Consider the following 26,082-nt stretch of genomic DNA (forward strand, 5'->3'; position numbering starts at 1 on the left):
ATTTAACATTGCCTGTGTAGAGAACTTCTCCTCACACATAGAGCAGTGGTAACGTGTCTTTTCCTTGTGTTTCCGCTGGTGTCTTTTTAGATTTTCCGGACGAGTGAAGCTCTTACCACAATCAGAGCAGTGATTAGACTTCTCTTTATGTGTATGCTGGTGTCTTCTCAAGTGATAGGCTCTGGTAAAACCTTTACCACAGTCTGAGCATTGGTGAAGAATCTTTCCAGCATGTTTCTGCTGGTGTCTTTCAAACGCATGTAACGACTGGAATAGTTTCCCACAGTCGGTGCAGAGGTGAGGCTTTTCCCCGGCATGCACTTTCATGTGACTTCTTAGTTGTGCTGCTTTAGAGAAACACTCATCACAGTTAGTGCAATGGTATGATTTGTCAGTCATATGGCGTCGCTGGTGTTTTTTCAAATGCTCCGGTCGAGTGAAGCTTTTACCACAATCAGAGCATTGGTGAAATTTTTCTTTGCTATGTGTTTGCTTGTGTCTTTTTAAATGATAGACTCGGGTATAACTCTTACCACAGTCTAAGCAGTGGTAGGGCTTGTCTCTGGTTTTAGAACTGTTGTCACAGGCATCATCATCACCATCTTTATCACTACTGTCACCAGCATCATAATTATCATTACCATTATTATCGTCATAATAATCATCACCATTATCATCGTTATAATCATAATCGTCATCAACACCATCATAATCATCACCACCACCATCATCAGAAATTGTGGCCATTTCCTTCCCTTTCTCCAACGTTCTCTGACGCAATTGTCTATCTGTATGTAAACTGATGTCCTTGCTGTCAAACATTGTGTCCTTTATTGCCACCCCCTCTACCTCAGGTGTCACACAGATTATTTTGCGATCTGTCTCTTTAAGAGAGAAAAGTTCAAGACATGACATGTCTTCTTCATCAGAGTCATTTGAATCAGTTTCAGTAACCTGATGCACTTCTCCTTCCCTCTTTCTTGTTTTGGGTGACTTTTTATCACTCTGCTTCGATTTGCACATTTTCTGTATGTGTCCTCTTTTGTTACATTGTCTACAGTCTTTGTCTTTTAACCAGCAATCGACAGGGTCATGTGACATTTTACCACACCGAAAGCATGCCTGTGATTTCTCTTGACGTCGGGTGTTCAACTTGTTCACTGTGCATTCCACTGTATTTTTCCTCTGTAACTCTCCTGCATCTTTTGCGGCAGTTTCCATTGATATGGCTATGTCCAGTGCGCGCGCCAATGTCAGATCTATTTCTGATAAGAGCCGTTTCTGTGTGCTCTCGTTGTGTAACCCGAATACCAGCCTGTCTCTGAGCGCATCCGACAATCCCTGTCCGAACTGACAATACTGCGAGAGCTGGCGGAGCTCCGCAATGTACTCCGGTATTGACTCTGTCTTTTGCTGATTCCGTTTGTGAAATCGGAAACGTTCGGCTATGACCAGCGGCTTTGGATTTAGATGGGTCTGTAACGCGTTTACAATCTCTATGAAAGTCTTCTCTTCTGGCTTTGTCGGTGCTGTAAGGGTACATAGCAAGTTATATGTTTTAGCTCCCATTACACCCAGAAGTACCCCCACTTTCCTTTCAGCTTCTACATCGTTAGCAAAGCAATACTGCTCAAGTCTCTCGATATATGTAGCCCAATCCTCTATGGTGCTATCGAAATTGTCCATTTGCAGCAGCAGGTCCATTTTGGGGTAGAGCTATCAACGTGATATCCTCAATATCAAGCAAATAAAGTCAACGTTTCACCCAAATTTCGGTGCCCATTGCATGGTAGGAATTATACTTAAAGCAGAGATAACGTTTACATTACTTCTTCTTGGTAGTTTCCGGCAGCAATACGCTGTGTTGCGTATTGCTGCCTTGCACAGGTCGGAGTGCGAATTTCACATTTTGTCACAACTTCATCTGGTACGGTCTTCGACATTGATTTTAAATGCGAGTCAATAATCACCTTGGATCATAAATAACGATTCTAAATAACAAATGTTATTTGTATGTCAGTCAGTCATTCACAATAAAGGTTAAATAGTTTTTTTTTTTTTTAAAGAAGATAAATACCGGTTTTGATGCCCTCGAACACAGCCTTTGAATTCGTTATTCAAACTCAAGCGCAGTGCATTGTTGCGCAGGCGCGGTACTTGAATAAGTATCACTGCTCTAGTTGCAACATACAGTGCCTTGCGAAAGTATTGAACTTTGCGACCTTTGAACTTTGCGACCTTTTGCCACATTTCAGGCTTCAAACATAAAGATATAAAACTGTCTTTTTTTGTGAAGAATCAACAACAAGTGGGACACAATCACGAAGTGGAACGACATTTATTGGATCTTTCAAACTTTAACAAATCAAAAACTGAAAAATTGGGCGTGCAAAATTATCCAGCCCCTTTACTTTCAGTGCAACAAACTCTCTCCAGAAGTTCAGTGAGGATCTCTGAATGATCCAATGTTGACCTAAATGACTAATGATAATAAATACAATCCACCTGTGTGTAATCAAGTCTCCGCATAAATGCACCTGCACTGTGATAGTCTCAGAGGTCCGTTAAAAGCGCAGAGAGCATCATGAAGAACAAGGAACACACCAGGCAGGTCCGAGATACTGTTGTGAAGAAGTTTAAAGCCGGATTTGGATACAAAAAGATTTCCCAAGCTTTCATCTACAAAATGGCTTCCAACACTTTACTCAGCAAACTGGATGCAGTCTATCACAGTGCCATCCGTTTTGTCACGAAAGCACCTTATACCACCCACCACTGCGACTTGTATGCTCTAGTCGGCTGGCCCTCTACATATTCGTCGCCAGACCCACTGGCTCCAGGTCATCTACAAGTCCATGCTAGGTAAAGCCCCGCCTTATCTCAGTTCACTGGTCACGATGGCAACACCCATCCGTAGCACGCTCTCCAGCAGGTGTATCTCACTGATCATCCCTAATGCCAACACCTCATTTGGCCGCCTTTCGTTCCAGTACTCTGCTGCCTGTGACTGGAACGAACTGCAAAAATCGCTGAAGTTGGACACTTATCTCCCTCACCAACTTCAAACATCAGCTATCTAAGCAGCTAACCGATCGCTGCAGCTGTACATGGGCTATTTACCAATAGACTACCCATTTTCACCTACCTCCTTCCCATACTGTTTTTATACTGTATTTTATTTATTTACTTTTCTGCTCTTTTGCACACCAATATCTCTACCTGTACATGACCATCTGATCATTTATCACTCCAGTGTTAATCTGTAAAATTGTATTATTAGCCTACCTCCTCATGCCTTTTGCACACATTGTATATAGACTGCCCATTTTTTTCTACTGTGTTATTGACTTGTTAATTGTTTACTCCATGTGTAACTCTGTTGTCTGTTCACACTGCTATGCTTTATCTTGGCCAGGTCGCAGTTGCAAATGAGAACTTGTTCTCAACTAGCCTACCTGGTTAAATAAAGGTGAAATAAAAATAAAATAAAAAAACATCCCAAGGAGCACTGTGCAAGCGATAATATTGAAATGGAAGGAGTATCAGACCACTGCAAATCTACGAAGACCTGGCTGTCCCTCAAACTTTCAGCTCGTACAAGGAGAAGACTGATCAGAGATGCAGCCAAGAGGCCCATGATCACTCTGGATGAACTGCAGAGATCTACAGCTGAGGTGGGAGACTCTGTCCATAGGACAACAATCAGTCGTATATTGCACAAATCTGGCCTTTATGGAAGAGTGGCAAGAAGAAAGCCATTTCTTAAAGATATCCATAAAAAGTGTCATTTAAAGTTTGCCACAAGCCACCTGGGAGACACACCAAACATGTGGAAGAAGGTGCTCTTGTCAGATGAAACCAAAATTGAACTTTTTGGCAACAATGCAAAACGTTATGTTTGGCGTAAAAGCAACACAGTTCATCACCCTGAACTCATCATCCCCACTGTCAAACATGGTGGTGGCAGCATCATGGTTTGGGCCTGCTTTTCTTCAGCAGGGACAGGGAAGATGGTTAAAATTGATGGGAAGATGGATGGAGCCAAATACAGGACCATTCATGAAGAAAACCTGATGGAGTCTGCAAAAGACCTGAGACTGGGACGGAGATTTGTCTTCCAACAAGACAATGATCCAAAACATAAAGCAAAATCTACAATGGAATGGTTCAAAAATAAACATATCCAGGTGTTAGAATGACCAAGTCAAAGTCCAGACCTGAATCCAATTGACAATCTGTGGAAAGAACTGAAAACTGCTGTTCACAAATGCTCTCCATCCAACCTCACTGAGCTCGAGCTGTTTTGCAAGGAGGAATGGGAAAAAATGTCGGTCTCTCGATGTGCAAAACTGATAGACATACCCCAAGCGACTTACAGCTGTAATCGCAGCAAAAGGTGGCGCTACAAAGTATTAACTTAAGGGGGCTGAATAATTTTGCACGCCCAATTTTTCAGTTTTTGATTTGTTAAAAAAGTCTGAAATATCCAATAAATGTCGTTCCACTTCATGATTGTGTCCCACTTGCTGTTGATTCTTCACAAAAAATACAGTTTTATGTCTTTATGTTTGAAGCCTGAAATGTGGCAAAAGGTCGCAAAGTTCAAGGGGGCCGAATACTTTCGCAAGGCACTGTAGATGATGCAATCTCTATCGCACTCCACACTGCCCTTTCCCACCTGGATGGAAGACCCATGTGAGAATGCTATTCATTGACTACAGCTCAGCGTTCAACACCATAGTACCCTCAAAGCTCATTACTAAGCTAATGAACCTGGTACTAAACACCTCCCTCTGCAACTGGAACCTGGACTTCCTGACGGGCCTCCCCCAGGTGGTGAGGGTAGGTAGCAACACATCTGCCTCGCTGATCCTCAACACTGGAGCTCCCCAGGGGTGCGCAGTTCCCTCCTGTACTCCATGTTCACCCACGACTGCATGGCCAGGCACGACTCCAACACCATCATTAAGTTTGCTGACGACACAACAGTGGTAGGCCTGATCACCAACAACGACGAGACAGCCTATAGGGAGGTCAGAGACCTGGCCGGGTAGTGCCAGAATAACAACCTATCCCTCAACGTAACCAAGACTAAAGAGATTATTGTGAACTACAGGAAAAGGAGCACCGAGCATGTCCCCATTCTCATCGACGGGGCTGTAGTGGATTAGGTTGAGAGCTTCAAGTTCCTTGGTGTCCATATCACCAACAAACTATCATGATCCAAACACACCAAGACAGTCGTGAAGAGGGCACGACAAAGCCATTTCCCCCTCAGGAAACTAAAAAGATTAGGCATGGGTCCTGAGATCCGCAAAAGATTGCATCACTGCCTGGTACGGCAATTGCTCAGCCTCCGACCGCAAGGCACTACAGAGGGTAGTGTGTACGGCCCAGTACATCACTGGGGCAAAGCTGCCTGCCATCCAGGACCTCTACACCAGGCAGGTGTCAGAGGAAGGCCCTGAAAATTGTCAAAGACCCCAGCCACAGACTGTTCTCTCTACTACCGCATGGCAAGTGGTACCGGAGTGCCAAGTCTAGGACAAAAAGGGTTCAACAGTTTTTACCCCCAAGCCATAAGGTTACCTGGACTATTTGTATTATGTCCCCCCCCCATCCCCTCTTCTACTCCCTGTTTATCTTATATGCATAGTCACTTTAACTATACATTCATGTACATACTACCTCAATTGGCATGACCAACCAGTGCTCCCGCACATTGTCTAACCAGGCTTTCTGCATTGTGTCCCACCACCCGCCAACCCCTCTTTTACGCTACTGCTACTCTCTGTTCATCATATGCATAGTCATTTTAACCATACCCACATGTACATACTACCTCAATAAGCCCGACTAACCGGTGTCTGTATATAGCCTTGCTACTGTTATTTTCAAATGTATTTTGTTGTTTTATTTCTTTACTTACCTACACACACACACACACACACACTTCTTTCGCACTATTGGTTAGCGCCTGTAAGTAAGCATTTCACTATAAGGTCTACACCTGTTGTATTCCTCGCATGAGACAAATAAACTTTGATTTGATTTATATCGACAGGATCTGAAAGGCCGCTCAGCAAGGAAGAAGCCACTGCTCCAAAACTGCCATAAAAAAGCCAGACTACGGTTTGCAACTGCACATGGGGAAGAAGACCATACTTTTTGGAGAAATGTCCTCTGGCCTGATGAAAGAAAAATAGAACTGTTTGGCCATAATGACCATCGTTATGTTAGGAGGAAAAAGGGGGAGGCTTGCAAGCTGAAGAACACCATCCCAACCGTGAAGCGCAGGGGTGGCAGCATCATGTTGTGGGGGTGCTCTGCTGCAGGAGGGACTGGTGCACTTCACAAAATAGATTGCTTCATGAGGAAGGAAATTTGTAGATATATTGAAGCAACATCTCAAGACATCAGTCAGGAAGTTAAAGCTTGGTTGCAAATGGGTCTTCCAAATGGACAATGACCCCAAGCATACTTCCAAAGTTGTGGCAAAATGGCTTAAGGACAACAAAGTCAAGGTATTGAGTGGCCATCACAAACCCTGACCTCAATCCCATAGAACATTTGTGGGTGTAACAGTATAATTTTAAACCGTCCCCTCGCCCATACCCAGGCGCGAACCAGGGACCTTCTGCACACAACGACAAGTCACCCTCGAAGCATCGTTACCCATCGCTCCACAAAAGCCGCGGCCCTTGCAGAGCAAGGGGAAAATACTACTTCAAGGTCTCAGAGCAAGTGATGTAACCGATTGAAACGCTATTTAGCGCACACCGCTAACTAAGCTAGCCGTTTCACATCCGTTACATGGGCAGAACTGAAAAATCGTGTGTAAGCAAGGAGGCCTACAAACCTGACTCCATTACACCAGTACTTTCAGGAGGAATGGGCCAAAATTCACCCAACTTATTGTGGCAAGCGTGTGGAAGACTACCTGAAACATTTGACCCAATTTAAACAATTTAAAGGCAATGCTACCAAATACTAATTGAGTGTATGTAAACTTCTGACCCACTGGGAATCTGATGAAATAAATAAAAGTTGAAATAAATCACTCTACTATTATTCTGACATTTCACATTCTTAAAATAAGGTGGTGATCCTAACTGACCTAAGACAGAGAACTATTACTAGGATTAAATGTCAAGAATTGTGAAACACCGAGTTTAAATGTATTTGGTTATGGTGTACGTAAACGTCCGACTTCAACTGTACATGTCTGGGTTGCAATACCCTGGGCCCAGGCTACAACAATACCCCTCATAATGGGATGACCTGGTCCAAGGCCATCTACTCCACCCTGGAGATGTTCTCCTGGAGGAAAACACCTTGAACTCCTCCGATGCCTATCAGAGGCCCATTGTCTCCTTGGTGTGAACCAATGAGAGGAAAGAACAAAAGTGATGTAGATTATTTGAACATAAATAAGTGATTGCTTTTGATAAACACGCTTTCTGCCTGTTATATGTTTCTGGATGATGCACCTAGCGGCCTTTTTGACAACATGTGGCTATGAGTGAAGACATTTACATTTAAGTAGTGAATGAGGGGTTTTCACCTTATGTTGGAACAGCCACTATAGTGCATCTACATATTTTAAGGGGGGGTGAGAAGGATTACTTTATCCTATCCTAGGTATTCCTTAAAGAGGTGGGGTTTCTCCTCCCTCCTGGCGCTGTTTGTTCCACCATTGCCCAGAAACAGTGATGTGACGTGCCATTCCAGGCCAGAGGTGGATGGTTCAACCCAGAGCCTGGCCCCTGGCCAGCGTAATAGAACTCCCTCATTGCTACTAAACCTTACTTTAGATTAGAAGGTGTATGTCCTAGAGATGCTCCTTGAATTAATTTACTTCTGAGTCACTGGACCAATTGACTAAGTTCTGATTCTAATAGTTTTCCTGTTTCCTGATGGGTCCCAAATCAAATTAAGTTGTACTCTGGATGATGATTTTGATACATGATTTAAATACTTAAAATTAAGAACTTGGCATATTAAAAGCAATTGATGAGAAAAAAAGTGATTTTTCTATGAGTAGGCTTAACCTAGGTCTGTGAAACCAGCCCTTTGGGCAAGATTAATACTGAAATGTTGCCATGTCACGAAACAGCCACAGAGCATAACTATTTAACATTAAAAGATTCAAGGGAATAATCATGTGATCTTGTGTTTTAATTTAATTATTTACCATAATATTACAATAAAACATGTACAACAGCAGTTTGAGGCACAAGCTTGATGGGCTTTGTGGCGAATCCTCATAAAAAAAATTATTTGCTACACAACCCATCATTTAGACTTCTGAAACCCAAGAGCTCCTGTATAGCTGCGTCATTCAGTTTCATCTGAACAGATCACACAACCGATATTAAACATTCAATGCAACAGTCCTAATAACTAACAGCCATAGAGACAAACATGTTAAACCACTTCCCAGTTGTTGCAGTTCTATAACAGTCTCAAAATATCATATTGTCAATGTACAGCCTAGAGAGCAGCATCAGAACAGGCACAGCAGGAAGGTTCTGAGGTGTGTGTCCGTGTTTAAAAACCCAAATGCATTTCTCCCACCTGCTTGAAGTAATCATTGATTCTTTTCCAACATGGTGATAACTAACTACTAGTCTCACCCACCAGCCTAGCCTGAGGATGAGGTTAGACCACAGCAGTAGAATCCTTGTTTAAAACTACCCAATTTGGTGAATAAATATTTCCAAGGAAGAGAACAGGGAGGGATGCACGTTACAAGTGTTCAAAGGGCCATTGATTTCCCTCATTGCAGGTGAAGGCAAGACAGTCCAGACACTGCACTGCCCTCGTGTGGCTTAAAATAGCACTGCACCTCACATAGACAGTCACTCACGCTCAGGAGGACACAACCGCATACTGGACATTGTAGATAGAAATGGCATGAACAGAACAAATGATTCCTCACTAAGCATGTCTAAGAGACATGTCAGTTCTACACAATACATTTCTATCTGATCACCACCCAGGACAGCACCTTTCTTTTTGTCTGATTTGGACAGAGCTAGTCATCTTCACCCTGGTTATCCACAATGAGGACATGAGTCCACTAACTTCTATTATGTTACCAGATAACATCAGTTTAAGGCAGATAATGTTTAAAGGCAGAAAGGAAGATGCATATCTTCATGTTGATATCAAATGTAACAAATTGCTTGGATTGTTTAGTAATTGTTGCAGTAATATGAGTCAAGAGGTGGGGTGCAAGTTGTCCTGAACCCTGGCCTGATGGTGTCCCATTGGAGTGGTAGGTAGGTGTCACTCCCCATTGGCCCAGGGAAAGATGTTCTCTCCATAATAGTTGAGGTTAGAATTTGGGCGTTGGGCAATCTGGTCCAAGATCTGTGGTTAAGGGCAACTTCTACCCAGAGCTGTGTGAGCCTGTCTCCATGCCTGGCATTCCTTCCAGTTCAGTAGCTGACCGGCACTGATGAGACTGTGCAACACTACACTGCAGTCCTGAGTGTAGTAGCTGTTATGAGCCAATCTGAAATGGCACCCTATTCCCTATATAGTACAGCACTTTTGGCCATTGGACTCTATCCAGAAGTAGTGCACTATGTAGGGAACATACGGCCACCATTTGGGTTTAAATCACAAGTCTCTATGACACGTACTCCTTCAGCAGCTGGCCGGCTATCACCAGTCTCTGGATCTCACTGGTGCCTTCATAGATCTCAGTGATTCGCGCGTCACGGTAGTGCCTCTCCGCTGGCATGTCTGTCACGTAACCCATTCCCCCAAGAACCTGGATTGACTTTTAGTTCCACAGATAGAGAAAAAGGTAAATATTTTTAAACGTTTAGCATCTGAGAAATGTCAATGAATTCCATATTGATTATTGATTGATTCAGTCACTAGTTGTAGAAATAAGGACATGACAGGTTCTCTGATGCGTACCTGGTGGCCGCAGAAGGTAGCAGCCTCAGACGCTGCTAGTTTGGCCATCGCTGCTTCCTGTGGGGACAGGAAGGACGAAGTACAACGTTATGTAATATGACAGAGAGGATGGTGTGTGTGGTGTGGTGGGATGTGTACCTTGGTGAAGGGTTTCTTGGCATCTTTTAGCATTGCAGCCTTCCAGGTGAGGAGACGAGCACTTTCAACAGCTACAGCCATGTCTGCCAGCTTGAACTGAAGCATAGAGATACACACACTTCAAGTGGAACTGACAGTATTTTAGCATATACACCCCCAGGAAGAACATGACTGGACGGTGCATTTCCAGGCAGTAGCAACAGAGACTTTAGATCATGAGAACACATTCGCCAAAAGCCACCTGAATGGATTTCTGCTAATATGTAAATACCACAGGAGTCCTCTTACATTAGTGAACTTTACAGTCCTTGATCAAACAACCATGAAAAGGTAGGCTCTCTCCTTCAGTTATGCACATCAACAAGATCAACAACTAATGCTAGCCAGAGCAAGATGTTATGACTGAATTGTGATCATTGACCTTGCTAGTTTGATTGTATTGACATTGCCAGCCTTCGTTACATAAATGTGTTTTTGTCCAACATACTGAGTCATTGAAACTGAAACAGTGCATCCCGAACAGAGGCAGCAAACAATGTATTAAGCCCACTGCGATTTACAATCTGATAGCAATATTTTCTGGACTACCAAGAACTATTGGTGAATTATATTAATCATGCATTGAAGTACATCCAACTATTCTACCAACAGTGCCTTAGTGTACGTCATGGAATGTTGAGTCAAATAGAAACTATTTTTTAAACGTCTTATAAAGTTGGTTTTGTAGCATAAACTGAGAATTAGATTTTTTTGACTGATGTGATTGTCTGTTTCATATCTGAAAAGTAGTACAAACGTGGTCAGTTCCACTTTAATATAAGACACCTTAACATTTAAACAAACTTTTACATATACACACACCTGTACAGCCTGCAGCTTGCCAATGGGCGCGCCGAAGGCGGTGCGTTTGTGAGCGTAGTCCGCAGCACAGTCCAGAGCAGCCTGAGCAATACCCAGGGCCTGGGAAGCTATACCTATACGCCCACTGTCCAGGGTTTGCTGTAGGAGGGGGTCAGTACACACAGACAAGCACATCATCACTCACATCGACTATGCACACACACAACCAACACCCCACCCCCACCTATAAACCGACCATGGCTATCTTGAAGCCAGATCCTCGTGGCCCCAGCATGTTGCCCAGGGGTATCCTACAGTCCTCCAGGATGAGGTTGGCCGTGGAGGTTGCTCTGATGCCCAGCTTGTCCTCCTTCTTCCCCAGGGACAGGCCAGGATGGGGCATGGGCACCAGGAATGCACTGATACCCTATGGGGGGGGGGGACAACACACTGAAACGCATGTATAAGTTACATTTATTATAATATCAAAATACTGAGAAACAGAGAGAGTGAGCGAAGAAGGAATATAGGGAGTTTCACCGACTCAACTCCAACAACGGTGTATCTAACCTTGTGTTTGAGTGACTTGTCAGTGGTAGCGAATATAACAGTAGCCGAAGCATCCCAGCTGTTGGTAATCCAGGCTTTAGTCCCGTTCAACACCCACTCCTCTCCCTCCTGTCTGGCTAACGTAGACGCTGCGCCTGCATCACTACCATTACCTACACAGATGGGGGAGAGAAAGAGAGAGAATCAACACCCACTCCTCTCCCTCCTGTCTGGCTAACGTAGACGCTACCCCTGCATCACTACCATTACCTACACAGATGGGGGAGAGAAAGAGAGAGAATCAACACCCACTCCTCTCCCTCCTGTCTGGCTAACGTAGACGCTACCCCTGCATCACTACCATTACCTACACAGATGGGGGAGTGAAAGAGAGAGAATCAACAACCACTCATCTTCCCTAGTTGGAGTGTAGTAGTAAATGGAGGGCCCTGGGGCACAGTGTGTGTTGTGTGCATCTGTGGTGTACCTGGTTCACTCAGAGCGAAGCAGCCAACTTTCTCTCCAGTCGTGAAGGGAGTGATCCACTGTTCCTTCTGCTTCTGTGTTCCAAACTTCAATATTGGCCCTATGTACAAAGACTACACACACATACCCTTTAGTATCAGTGTTAGATACAGCGACAACATAAAACACACACACCCTTACGTACGTTGTTGACCGAGACCACACATCCAGTACTGCCACAGCCCCTACTGATCTCCTCCACGGCCAGAGAGTAGGCCAGGTAGTCCATTCCTGCTCCTCCCAGCGCCTCAGGAACCTCGATAGCCATCACCCCCATAGCACCCAGCTCTCGCACCTGTAGAAAACACACACATGGATGCATTAGAGAAACATGCAGCTTCTCATGTCATTACTGCCCTAGAAGACTAAATAAGCCTTTGCTTACCAGAATGTAGAAAGTAAATATAATATAAATACATAATATATCCTTTGTCAAGATAAACCATCCACCTGACAGGTATATCAAGAAGCCGATTAAACAGCATGATCATTACACAGGTGCACCTTGTGCTGGAGACAATAAAAGGCCACTCTAAAATGTGTTGTTTTGTCACGCAACACAATGCCACAGATATCTTATATTTTGAGGGAACGTGCAATTGACATGCTTAGTGCAGGAATGTCCACCAGAGCTGTTTCCAGAGAATTTGTCAATTTCTCTACCATAAGTTGCCTCAGAAATGGGTGCTCAGGAGTATTTCTGTCTGTAATCAAGCTTATTCTGATTGGCCGGGCATGGCTCCCAAGTGGGTGGGCCTATGCCCTCCCAGGCCCACCTATGTCTGCGCCCCTGCAGAGTCATGTGAATAGGGCCTAATGAATTTATTTCAATTGACTGATTTCCTTATTTAACTAGGCAAGTCAGTTAAGAACAAATTCTTATTTTCAATGACGGCCTACCAAAAGGCTTCTTGCGGGGACGGTGGCTGCGATTAAAAATAGTAATAAATAAAATGGGACAAAACACACATCACAACAAGAGAGACAACACTACATAAAGAGAGACTTAACATAGCAAGGCAGCAACACATACAACACAGCATGGTACAAACATTATTGGGCACAGACAACAGCACAAAGGGCAAGAAGGTCGAGACAACAATACATCACACAAAGCATGATTGAGTCTTTGAATGAAGAGATGGAGATAAAACTGTCCAGTTCGAGTGTTTGTTGCAGCTCGTTCCAGTCGCTAGCTGCAGCGATCTGAAAAGAGGAGCGACCCAGTGTGTGCCTTGGGGACCTTGAACAGAATGTGACTGGCAGAACGGGTGTTGTATGTGGAGGATGAGGGCTGCAGTAGATATCTCAGATAGGGGGGAGTGAGGCCCGAAGAGGGTTTTATAAATAAGCATCAATCTGTGAGTCTTGCGACGGGTATACAGAGATGACCAGTTTACAGAGTATAGAGTGCAGTGATGTGTCCTATAAGGAGCATTGATGGCAGAATGGTAAAGAACATCTAGCCACTCGAGAGCACCCTTACCTGCCGGTCTATGAATTATGTCTCAGTAATCTAGCATGGGTAGGATGGTCATCTGAATCAGGGGCAGTTTGGCAGCTGGGGTGAAAGAGGAGCGATTACGATAGAGGAAACCATGTCTTGATGTAACTTTAGCCTGCAGCTTTGATATGTGCTGAGAGAAGAACAGTGCACCATCTAGCCATACTCCCAAGTACTTGAATGAGGTTACTACCTCAGGATTTAGAGCTTAAGGTAGTCATCACACCTGTCGGAAGAGGGGCATCCTTCTTACCAAACCACAACCTTTGTTTTGGAGGTGTTCAGAACAAGGTTAAGGGCAGAGAAAGCTTTGCTATAGAGCATTCAACACAAAATCCAGAGAGGGGCCAGCTGAGTATAAGACTATCATCTGCATATACAATGGGGCAAAAAAGTATTTAGTCAGCCACCAATTGTGCAAGTTCTCCCACTTAAAAATATGAGAGACCTGTAATTTTCATCATAGGTACACTTCAACTATGACAGACAAAATGAGAAGAAAAAAAATCCAGAAAACCACATTGTAGGATTTTTAGTGAATTTATTTGCAAATTATGGTGGAAAATAAGTATTTGGTCACCTACAAACAAGCAAGATTTCTGGCTCTCACAGACCTGTAACTTCTTTAAGAGGCTCCTCTGTCCTCCACTCGTTACCTGTATTAATTGCACCTGTTTGAACTTGTTATCAATATAAAAGACACCTGCCCACAACCTCAAACAGTCACACTCCAAACTCCACTATGGCCAAGACCAAAGAGCTGTCAAAGGACACCAGAAACAAAATTGTAGACCTGCACCAGGCTGGGAAGACTAAATCTGCAATAGGTAAGCAGCTTGCTTTGAAGAAATCAACTGTGGGAGCAATTATTAGGAAATGGAAGACATACAAGACCACTGATAATCTCCCTCGATCTGGGGCTCCACGCAAGATCTCACCCCGTGGGGTCAAAATTATCACAAGAACGGTGAGCAAAAATCCCAGAACCACACGGGGGGACCTAGTGAATGACCTGAAGAGAGCTGGGACCAAAGTAACAAAGCCTACCATCAGTAACACACTACGCCGCCAGGGACTCAAATCCTGCAGTGCCAGACGTGTCCCCCTGCTTAAGCCAGTACATGTCCAGGCCCGTCTGAAGTTTGCTAGAGAGCATTTGGATGATCCAGAAGAAGATTGGGAGAATGTCATATGGTCAGATGAAACCAAAATATAACTATTTGGTAAACTCAACTCGTCGTGTTTGGAGGACAAAGAATGCAGAGTTGCATCCAAAGAACACCATACCTACTGTGAAGCATGGGGGTGGAAACATCATACTTTGGGGCTGTTTTTCTGCAAAGGGACTGATCCGCGTAAAGGAAAGAATGAATGGGGCCATGTATCATGAGATTGAGTGAAAACCTCCTTCCATCAGCAAGGGCATTGAAGATGAAAAGTGGCTGGGTCTTTCAGCATGACAATGATCCCAAAACACAAGAAGCATTTCAAGGTCCTGGAGTGGCCTAGCCAGTCTCCAGATCTCAACCCCATAGAAAATCTTTGAAGGGAGCTGAAATCCGTGTTGCCGAGCAACAGCCCCAAAACATCACTGCTCCAGGGGAGATCTGCATGGAGGAATGGGCCAAAATACCAGCAACAGTGTGTGAAAACCTTGAAGACTTACAGAAAACGTTTGACCTCGGTCATTGCTAACAAAGGGTATAAAAACGTATTGAGTGAAACTTTTGTTATTGACCAAATACTTATTTTCCACCATAATTTGCAAATAAATTCATTAAAAATCCTACAATGTGATTCTGGATTTTTTTTCTCATTTTGTCTATCATAGTTAAAGTGTACCTATGATGAAAATTACAGGTCTCTCATATTTTGAAGTGGGAGAACTTGCACAATTGGTGGCTGACTAAATACTTTTTTGCCCCACTGTAAATGGATGAGAGCCTCCTACTGCCTGAGCTATGTTGTTGATGTATATTGAAAAGAGCGTGGGACCTAGGACCGAGCCTTGGGGTACTCCCTTGGTGACAGGCAGTGGCTGAGACAGCAGATTTTCTGACTTTATACACTGCACTCTTTGAGAGGTAGTTAGCAAACTAGGCCAAAGACCCCTCAGAGACACTAATACTCCTTAGCCGGCCTACAAGAATGGAATGGTCTTCTGTATCAAAAGTTGTGGTCAAGTCAATGACCAGACAGCCTATAGGGAGGTGGTCAGAGTCCTGGCCGTGTGGTGTCAACCTATCCCTCAACGTAACCAAGACTAAGGAGAGGATCGTGGACTACAGGAAAAGGAGGACCGAGCACGCCCCCAAATCTCATCGACAGAGCTGTAGTGGAGCAGGTTGAGAGCTTTAAGTTCCTCGGTGTCCACATCAACAAAACTAGAATGGTCCAAACACACGAAGACAGTCATGAAGAGGGCACGACAAAGCCTATTCCCTCTCAGGAAACTAAAAAGATTTGGAATGAGTCCTGAGATCCTCAAACGGTTCTTTAGCTGCAACATTGAGAGCATCCTGCCCGACTGGTTGCATCACTGACTGGTACAGCAATTGCTCGGCCTCTGACTGGTTATTTCACTGAGTAGCCATTACAAACACAGGCTGTAAAACAGTGCATTTCATATACCTTTGACTATTGGATGTTCTTATTGGCACTATAGTATTGCCAATGTAACAGTATAGCTTCCGTCCCTCTCCTCACTCCTACCTGGGCTCGAACTAGAAACACAGACAACAGCCACCCTCGAAGCAGCGTTACCAATCACTCCACAAAAGCCGCGGCCCTTGCAGAGCAAGGGGAACAACCACTCCAAGTCTCAGAGCGAGTGACGTTTGAAAGGCACCCCGCTAACTAGCTAGCCATTTCACATCGGTTACACCAGCCTAATCTCGGGAGTTGATAGGCTTGAAGTCATAAACTGTGCAATGCTTGACGCATAACGAAGAGCTGCTGGCAAAACGAATGAATGTGCTGTTTGAATGAATGCTTACGAGCCTGCTGGTGCCTACCACCGCTCAGACTGCTCTATCAAATCATAGTTATACGAGCCTTAGGTCATTAATATGGTCGAATCCGGAAACTATCATCTCGAAAAATACTTCAGTGAAATACGGAACCGCTCCGTAGTTTATCTAACGGGTGGCATGCATAAGACAGACTTGGTGAAGACAACTACGCACTGAAGATGATCCTTGGTAAAGTTTACCAATCCCCCACCTTTGGAAGATCTGTCATGCCAAAAATGGTTATAATCAGAAAACACATCTCAATAATGACCAGCACTTCTGGATTGGAGCTGTGAACCCACACTTTCAATTAATCCATTTTAAGTAATAAGCTTTGAGTGTTATCGTGCAGAAAACCCAGGCTTTTACGAGAGCAGAAATCAGTGAATCAGATATCAGAGCACAAGTCAAAATTGGGGCTAGCAACTGTAGATGGGCAAGGGTGTACATGCACATTTCCAGATAACATCAGCAGTAATACAATCAGGGCACGGCAGAGGGCAGGGAGAGCTCTGCAGTGCTGATTTTATACATCTGAATGTGCATCAGATGGCAACAAGATCATATTGTACAGCAATTTCATTAGGTAACATGAATACAATGCCAGCGAGAGGTTGTTAGAATAGGATGGGAAGCCAAAAGTCTGAAACCAATACAAAGTCAGAGTCCCGAGTGTGGGAACAAACAGTCTGTCCCACAGTTGGGTAAAGAAACATTGTAGTCAACAAAGCACAGGAGTCATGAGGCAAATAGCAAAATGCACAAGAAAAAAAATGACTTTGGGCTAGCAATTGTAAATTCAGAGTCACTTGCCCCAACAGTGCGTGTGTGCTGGAGGCGAGCGAAAGCTCGGGAGATGTGGGTACCTGTACCAGACGGGGAGGGGGTACCTGTACCAGACAGGGGGAAACAGGCCAGGGAAGACTGAACAGATCACCAGGTGGAATCCAAGCAGCAGCACAGCAGGCAACAGGAGTAGGTACGACTCCCACTTGGGAGAAATGTTCATTTCTGGAGGCAGAGTTCTTGTAGAAAATGCCAGTGAATGGTCTTTGAACAGCAGGAGGGAGCTTCAGAGGACACTTCAAAGACTCCTGCCACTTGTTGGGTCCAAAGGCTTCAACACCTTTTATTTCACACCTCAGTGCTAATTGAAGTTGTATCTGGTCTGTCCTGGCAGCCTTAACTCAGCATTCAGTCCCATAAAGTTAAATATATCATTGTAATGTACTTTATATTTAATTTTCTTCTTGGCTTTCAAAATAGCATCAGACCTTATATGAACTGTAATGCAGCAAAATCTTAAATTGTTGCATGGAGCGTTTATATTTTTGTTAAGTGTAGTTGATATCGGTAAAGTTCTAGGAACACAATTTTATTCGATTTTTATCATCTATGCTTCTCTCCCGCAGCAGACGTTTAGGCATTGGGGAGGAAATGCAACAAGCCCCCAAAACAGGAAAGATTTACTGTGCAAAATTACCAAATGACATCGGTTTTACCACTTAAGGAAATCAAAAGCTGTGAAAACGACCCAACATGTTTCTGATAAGATTTCAGTTTGGCTTGGATGCATGCATACTATGTGGTTTAAATACTATCAGTTTTTAGGATTCTGATAAAGATAGCATCTTTACAGACGCTCCCGAACCACACATTCATTATTTTAAAAAGGCCCAGAACAGTCATTCTGATTCCCATGTTAATTAGCCTTTTGAGTGACTAAAATATCACCCATATTTGTTTTTTTTTGGGGGGGGGGGTTAGAAAAATACTTTCTTCCATGGCTAACTACCAGGAAGTTTGAAAAGACAGGCTGAGTGGGCGGGAAGCTTATATCTAGGCTTGCCTTGACTGACAGATGTTTGAAAGGCCTATATCAAGAAGCTCGGATGAAATGAGCAATGTGGCAACAAAATCATCTCAAGCCAATTTGGTGATACACAAAGCAACTCGAACAACATTGAAATTGCATCACTTTTTCTTTTATACATCTCCCATGTCACTTATGATACAGTTCACAGGAGCACTGACGGATGTGTTGACATGACAACTGTGTCAGAGTTTTGAACGACACTTCCCCCCCTTTCTTCAATGCAGGCTGAAGACCTAGCTAGCCAGTAACGAGCTACAACCAGACACAGATGAAAGAAGACACAAGTGTCTCTGCCATAGATAAATAGTGTAAACTTTTAATTATATTTGCTGACACCCTACAGTCAAATTTTGGCATCTGTAGAGTAGCTACCTAGCTATATAAACCATGGCACTCGTCAAATACACCTTATCCAGTGTTGGTTACAAGGCGGTACTACTTATTTAAATTAGGTAAGAGAATATGATCCGACCATAGGTGTATTAAAATGAGTTAGGGTGACATCACCCTATCCCCTTAATAATCCGCCTCAGTAACTTTATGATCAATGTAAAAGCAACTGTCATTTGTCATACTTTGGTCAGCATATTTTTAATCTGGTTTCATCCAAATATCACCCAAACATAATTGACTGTCATGACCTTTAAGATCCTGAAATAAATTATTCATATTTCTCCACTCCTGTTCAAAATGTAGATTTGGTGTATCAGTAATGCAATAAAGTGTTTCAATCTGCAGGAGTTAATAAACAACAAAAATATAAAATGCAACAATTAAGATTTGACTGAGTTTCAGTATATAAGGAAATCAGTCGATCGGAATAAATTCATTAGGCCCTAATCTATGGATTTCGAATGACTGGGAAATGGTCACAGATCCCTTTAAAAAAACGTAGGGGAGTGAATCAGTAAGTATCTGGTGTGATCACCATTTGCCTCATGCAGCACATCTCCTTCGCATCTAGTTGATCAGCCTGTTGATTGTGGTCTGTGGAATGTTGACCCTCTCCTCTTCAATGGATGTTTGAAGTTGCTGGATATTGGCAGGAACTGGAACATGCTTTCGTACATGTTGATCCAGAGCATCCCAAACATGCTCAATGGGTGACATGTCTGGTGAGTATGCAATTGTGTTTGTTGCCCGTAGTTTATGCCTGCCTGCCTGCCTGCCCAAACCATAACCCCACCATGGGGCACTCTGTTCACAACGTTATCAGCAAACCGCTTGCCCACAAATGATGTCTGCCATCTGTCCGGTACAGTTGAAACCAGCTGTCAATCGTGAAGAGCACTCTTCTCCAGCGTCCCAGTGGCCATCGAAGGTGAGCATTTGCCCCCTGAAGTCTGTTACGACGCCAAACTGCAGTCAGGTCAAGACCCTGGATATGATAAACACGCATATGGAGCTTCCCTGCGCAAGTTTCAAAAAGCATTTGGCGAATGGCATGTATTTGGCGCTCGTACAGTCAGGCTCTGAAGTTTAGGCTTACGCACTAATGACATACGAATAATGAAAAACTTCAATTTAGCCTATAGATATGAACTGCACAAGAATTATGCATTTTTAATGCATTTTTCCCATTTTTCAACCTGCCTGCCACCCACACAATATTTCATGACCCTAAACCCACCATTCCGGCGGATATAACCAAGAGTAGCGATGGGCTTTTGACATTTGACTGAGTACTAGCATAACAATTCCTCATTGAACACTGCATGGTGATGAATTGTGGCGATGACCTCTATTTGGTGAGTAGGCATGATTCTGATGAAAATACGCTCAGTTTTAATAAAACAAATATTTGTACATATTTTCAGTGTGGTACCTGTCTATGTTTATGGAGGTTATAGCCTGGGCTAATTGGCACTAGCAGTTCGCAAGGTAGCCAAAGCACAAAATAGACTGGATGCAATTATTCCAAAACTGCAGCTTGTTGTTGGAACACATATTTACCTACTTCAAATCAACCAGTCCATTGTGAATTTGTGATAAAAATGTCTTCATTTGGCAAGGAGTGTAGATTGTGTATCCCTTCAGAGCCATTTATGCCCGCTGTTTGTATAGGCATTTCTGTAGGCCTAACAGGAGAATGTGTGCAAATTCAGCAGGTGTGTGTAGAGGGAGTGGTCAGAACGCAAATGAGTGAAAGAGATATGGAGGGGAAAGGGAATTTAGGGAGAAGAACTGTGTTGCCTTGGATTCTTTTTTGTTGCGCCCCGCAAATGTACAAGTGGAACACTAAGGAAAGCAAATGAACATTTCCTTCAAGACAATGGGGCGGCAATCCACAAAGCACATTCCACCAAATAGTTTCAGTATTTTATTGGATTATTTTTATCCCCTCTGGTCAAAGATCGAGTTTTGACATCCAATCGAGGACTCAATTACTCATACCTAAAACCCCCGGGACTGTAGGTTATGAGTCTACCCAAGCATCACTAGTGTGTGTGTACCTGTTGCGCTGGGAAGAGGTGTTCCTTATCAAGTTTGCCAGCTATAGGACCCAGCTCTCTGTCTGCGTAGTCTCTACAGGTTTGTCTCATCATCTGGTGCATCTCTGGTAGCTCAGCTAGAGAGGACAGAGACCTACAGCCACTGACACACAGGCCCAGGGCTGGAAAGGGGGAGAAAGACACAGAGAGAGAGGCTTTAGTATTGTAAGAGCTCCTCATGTCTAGCATGAATTCACAACACCATAACTCGACTGTTAGACAGTGTTACATGAATACAACTGCCCAGGTCGACCCTGAGTGACAACCAATCATTGTAAATAGACCCAACACACACGCACTAGGGCCCTCACCAGAGTTTCATACCATTCAGGGATCAGTCCCGAAGACCAGGGGCTAAGGGGTTTGCAGGTCAGAGAAAAATGTTTGCCTTTTCTAAAATAATTGTAACGCTAGATCATTTTACATGACTGAAGACAATACAATAATATTTTATATACCACACAAATTACCTAAATGACAAGTTACTGACATTGACATAGAGATCAATAAAATGAATGACCCAAATCAAAAATGACACCAATAGCATTAGGCCAATGAAAAAAGTCCCACAGTTAAAAGTGCATGTCAGAGGAAAAACCAAGCCATGAAGTTGAAATAATTGTCCGTAGAGCTCAGAGACAGGATTGAGTCGAGGCACAGATCTGGGGTAGGGAACCAAAACATGTCTACAGGCATTGAAGGTACCCAAGAACACAGTGGCCTCAATCATTCTAAAAATGGAAGAAGTTTGGAACCACCAAGACTCTTCCTAGAGCTGTCCACCCGGCCAAACTGAGCAATCAGGGGATTAGGGCCTGGGAGGTGGATCAGGGTAAGGGAGGTGGCCAAGAACCCGATGGTCCCTGACGGAGCTCCAGAATTCCTCTGTGGAGATGGGAGAAACTTCCAGAAGGACAACCATCTCTGCAGCATTCCGCCAATCAGGACTTTATGGTAGAGTGGTCAGATGGAAGCCACTCTTCAGTAAAAGGCACGACAGCCCACTTGGAGTTTGCCAAAAGGACTCTCAGACCATGAGAAACAAGATTCTCTGTTCTGATGAAACCAAGACTGGACTTTTTGGCCTGAATGCTAAGCGTCATGTCCGGAGGAAACCTGGCACCATCCCTACGGTGAAGCATGGTGGTGGCAGCATCATGCTGTGGGGATGTTTTTCAGCCACATGGACTGGGAGAAAAGCAGCCAACAAGTGCTCAGCATGTGGGAACTCCTTTGACACTGTTGGAAAAGCATTCCAGGTGAAGCTGGTTGAGAGAATGTCAAGAGAGTGCAAAGCTGTCATCAAGAAAAAGGGTGGCTTTTTGAAGAATCTCAAATATATTTTGCACTTCTTTGGTTAGACTCCATATGTGTTATTTCATAGTTTCGATGTCTTCACTATTATTCTACAATGTAGAAAATGGTAAAAATAAAGAAAAACCCTTGAATGAGTAGGTGTTCAAAATTTACACTACCGGTCAAAAGTTTTAGATCTTGAATGGTGTAGGCTAAGTAGCCTAACTATTGTTTAACAGAATTTTAGCACAGATAGAGTTAAAAGTTGCTGTGTTTATTTAGTTTAAATCAAATAATATTTTAGCATATAGCGCATTCTGTTGAGTTGTGTTTAAGAAAAAAAAAAAAAAGAAATCTACATTTCAGCACAATCATCCTAAATTGTCATAAGAAAAGACGTGGTGTTTTTGGTATAACGGTAGCCTGACATTATCTATGCTATTATAGTAGGTTTGTTATGCACAATATTCATTAATCATTAAGTGATCTTGCAAAAAAGTACCATTCTGAGAAGTGGAGAAGCATCACTCCACTGCGCACTGGCAGCACAACACCCTTGATTATAACGGTTGGATGACTTTGTGAGTGTCACGTAACCATAGCATTATTAACTAAGCGGCGCATTCAGTTGACTACAAAAATAAATACATGTACATCATCACAAAAGATTCAGGGCCCCAAAAGCAAGGTCCTGGTGACGTCCCTGGCACCCACACACACAGTACCATCCACAATACATAACTGTCTAGCTAAATCTCGCCACACTGACAACACCCTGCCTGTGGGGTAAAGGTTGGAGACTGGACATGAAGATTATCAACATGTCACCATCCACAATACATAACTGTTAAGGGGGTTGGTCCTGGTTGGGAGACCAGATGCTGCTGGAAGTGGTGTTGGAGGACCAGTAGGAGGCACTCTTTCCTCTGGTCTAAAAAAACTATCCCAATGACCCAGGGGAGTGATTGGGGACATTGTCCTGTGTAGGGTGCGGTCTATGGGATGTTAAATGGGGTGTCCTGACTCTGTGGTAACTTAAGATCCCATGGCACTTATTGTAAGAGTAGGGTGTTATCCCCAGTGTCCTGGCTAAATTCACAATCTGCCCCTCAAACCATCATAGTCACCTAATTATCCCCAGTTTACAATTGGCTCATTCATCTCCTCTCCCCTGTAACTATTCCCCAGGTCGTTGCTGAAAATGAGAATATGTTCAGTCAACTTACCTAGTAAAATAAAATAAAAGAGAGGCCCTGGATGAAAGTAGGCTGTGACTTGTAAACTAAAAAGATTATTCAGTAGCAAATGACTAGTCATTTAACTTTGCAAATTCCCTCAAGAAGTAAATAATAGCGATAATAATCGCTTATATCAATTTATATTGGTTGGCTGTTAAAAGGATCCACCCATTTAAAAACATTTTTAGCCTAAAATGACATACTCAAATCTAACTGCCTGTAGCTTGGGACCTGAAGCAAGGATATGCATATTCTTGGTACCATTTGAAAGGAAACACTTTGAACTTTGTGGAAATGTGAAAGGAATGTAGGAGAATAGAACACAATATATCTGGTAAAAGCTCCCATCTTTGAAATGCAAGAGAAAGGGCATAATGTATTATTCCAGCCCAGGTGCAAATTAGATTTTGGCCACTAGATGGCAGCAGTGTATGTGCAATGTTTTAGACTGATCCAATGAACCATTGTATTTCTGGTCAAAATGTTTTATCAAGACTGCCCAAATGTGCCTAATTTGTTTATTAAATAACTTTTATGTTCAAAATTGTGCACGCTCTTCAAACAATAGCATGGTATTCTCTCACTGTAATAGCTACTGTAAATTGGACAGTTAGATAAATCCTTGTTAAAGCTTTCTGCCAATATCAGATATGTCCTGGGAAATGTTCTTGCTACTTACTAATGCTAATTGCATTAGCCTACATTAGCGCAACTGTCCCATGGACGGACACCGATCCCGAAGAAGTTCACTATATTGAACAAAAATAAAACGCAATATTTCAACAATGTCTAAGAGTTACAGTTCATATAAAAGGAAATCAGTCAATTAAAATAAATTCATTAGGCCCTAACCTATGGATTTTAGATGACTGGGAATACAGATATACATCTGTTGGTCACAGATACCTTTAAAAAAAGGTAGGGGTGTCACCACCATGTCTTATGCAGCACGACACATCTCCTTTGCATAGAGTTGAATAGTCTGTTGATTGTGGCCTGTGGAATGTTGTTCCACTCCTTTTCAATGGCTGTGCGAAGTTGCTGGATATTGTCGGGAACTGGAACACACTGTCATAAACATCGATCCAGAGCATCCCAAACATGCTGAACAGGTATCATATCTGGTGAGTATGCAGGCCATGGAAGAACTGGGACATTTTCAGATTCCAGGAATTGTGTACAGATCCTTTTGACATGGAGCTGCGCATTATCATGCTGAAACATGAGTTGATGGCAGCGGATGAATGGCACGACAATGGGCCTCAGGATCTCATCACGTTCTCTCTTAATATTTCTGTCGATAAAAAGCTAATGTGTTTGTTGTCCATAGCTCATGCCTGCCCATACCATAAGTCCACCATGGGGCACCTCATTCACAACATTGACATCAGCAAACTGCTCACCCACACAACACCATAAACATGGTCTGTGGTTGTGAAGTGGTTGGATGTCAGCTTATGGTAGAGAAATTAACATTCAGTTCTCTGGCAACAGCTTTGGTGAACATTCCTGCAGTCAGCATGGCAATTGCACACTTCCTCAACACTTGAGACATCTGTGGCATTGGGTTGTGTGACAAAACTACACATTTTAGAGTGGCCTTTTATTGTCCACAGAACAAGGTGCATCTGTGTAATGATCGTGCTGTTAATTCAGTTTCTTGATATGCCACACCAGTCAGGTTGATGGATTATGTTGGCAAAGGAGAAATGCTCACTAACAAGTATGTAAACACATTTGTACACAACATTTAAGAGAAATAAGATTTTGTTCATATGGAAAATGTGTAGAATATTTTATTTCAAGTCATGAAACATGGGACCAACACTTTACATGTGGAGTTTATATTCTTGTTCAGTGTAGGTGAAAGGTCACCTCTGTCCTCTCGTTTTTAACCTTTATCCCAGTGCGAGCGCTTGCCCGAGAAAACACTTGGGTGGACAATGAATACATTGAAATGAGAATAGATTCATTACAATCTGTGTATTACATAGCTAACCACCCAACAAAAGTCAGTGCAAACAATGGTTACTTAACGTTAACTGGTTGCAGTCCTTACTTAACTCCATTCAAGTTCAAATGCCTCGAAAGCTATTACTAGCTCAACTAAAGCCATACTAATTTACTGCCATTGCAAATGCAGCATTCTAGTAATGCATAAAAGCTGTGAATCGTTTTTGGGGGTGGTTAGCTAGCTAAGAAGCCAACTAAACGCTCGATATGCAACTAGCTATCGTTACTTAGCATTGGTCTTTAGCTAGCTAGCTCATTACCAAATACTAGCATAAGCTACTACCCGAGTAATGTAGCTAGCACCCCGGCACATGACTGTCAGTCTATTCATTGTCGAAGGATCAACAAACAAAATAAGTACAATATCCCTTTGTATTCGAGAGACAAATTAGCATTTTTCAATAGTTTATGTATTGATTGTATACTGACCTTTTCCAGCTTTGAAGAGTGCTGCCATGTTGTTTATGCTTGACTTGCTGCTTGAAACCAGACAGCTGGAGTCGCTATCAACCCACGTGACATAGTTCGAGTGACGTCTGCACTTCTTGTTATGGTTATGTAGCCTGCATTTCTTTAAAAAACTTTTTTTTTTATTGCAGATTAACCAGTATACAACCAGACAATGATAACATTTGCTAGGGGTTACAACAAATGACAGATTATACAA

At 43.0% G+C, this 26,082-nt stretch overlaps 1 protein-coding gene across 1 annotated transcript; it reads right to left on the reverse strand.

Annotated features, from left to right (window-relative positions):
* Window positions 1–8,157: 8,157 nt before the first annotated feature.
* On the reverse strand, window positions 8,158–25,983 carry LOC124049120 (short-chain specific acyl-CoA dehydrogenase, mitochondrial-like). Its single transcript, XM_046370476.1, has 10 exons — window positions 25,845–25,983; window positions 20,830–20,990; window positions 12,131–12,280; window positions 11,948–12,059; window positions 11,482–11,633; window positions 11,168–11,338; window positions 10,933–11,070; window positions 10,072–10,167; window positions 9,934–9,990; window positions 8,158–9,790 (listed from the first exon to the last, which is right to left on the reverse strand). Exons 1-10 carry the CDS (start codon window positions 25,870–25,872, stop codon window positions 9,638–9,640), a joined length of 1,218 nt encoding a protein of 405 aa, XP_046226432.1. The 5' UTR covers window positions 25,873–25,983; the 3' UTR covers window positions 8,158–9,637.
* Between the last annotated feature and the right edge of the window lie 99 nt (window positions 25,984–26,082).

The sequence above is a fragment of the Oncorhynchus gorbuscha genome, linkage group LG11, assembly GCF_021184085.1.
Source record: "Oncorhynchus gorbuscha isolate QuinsamMale2020 ecotype Even-year linkage group LG11, OgorEven_v1.0, whole genome shotgun sequence".
NCBI classification, from domain to species: domain Eukaryota; kingdom Metazoa; phylum Chordata; class Actinopteri; order Salmoniformes; family Salmonidae; genus Oncorhynchus; species Oncorhynchus gorbuscha.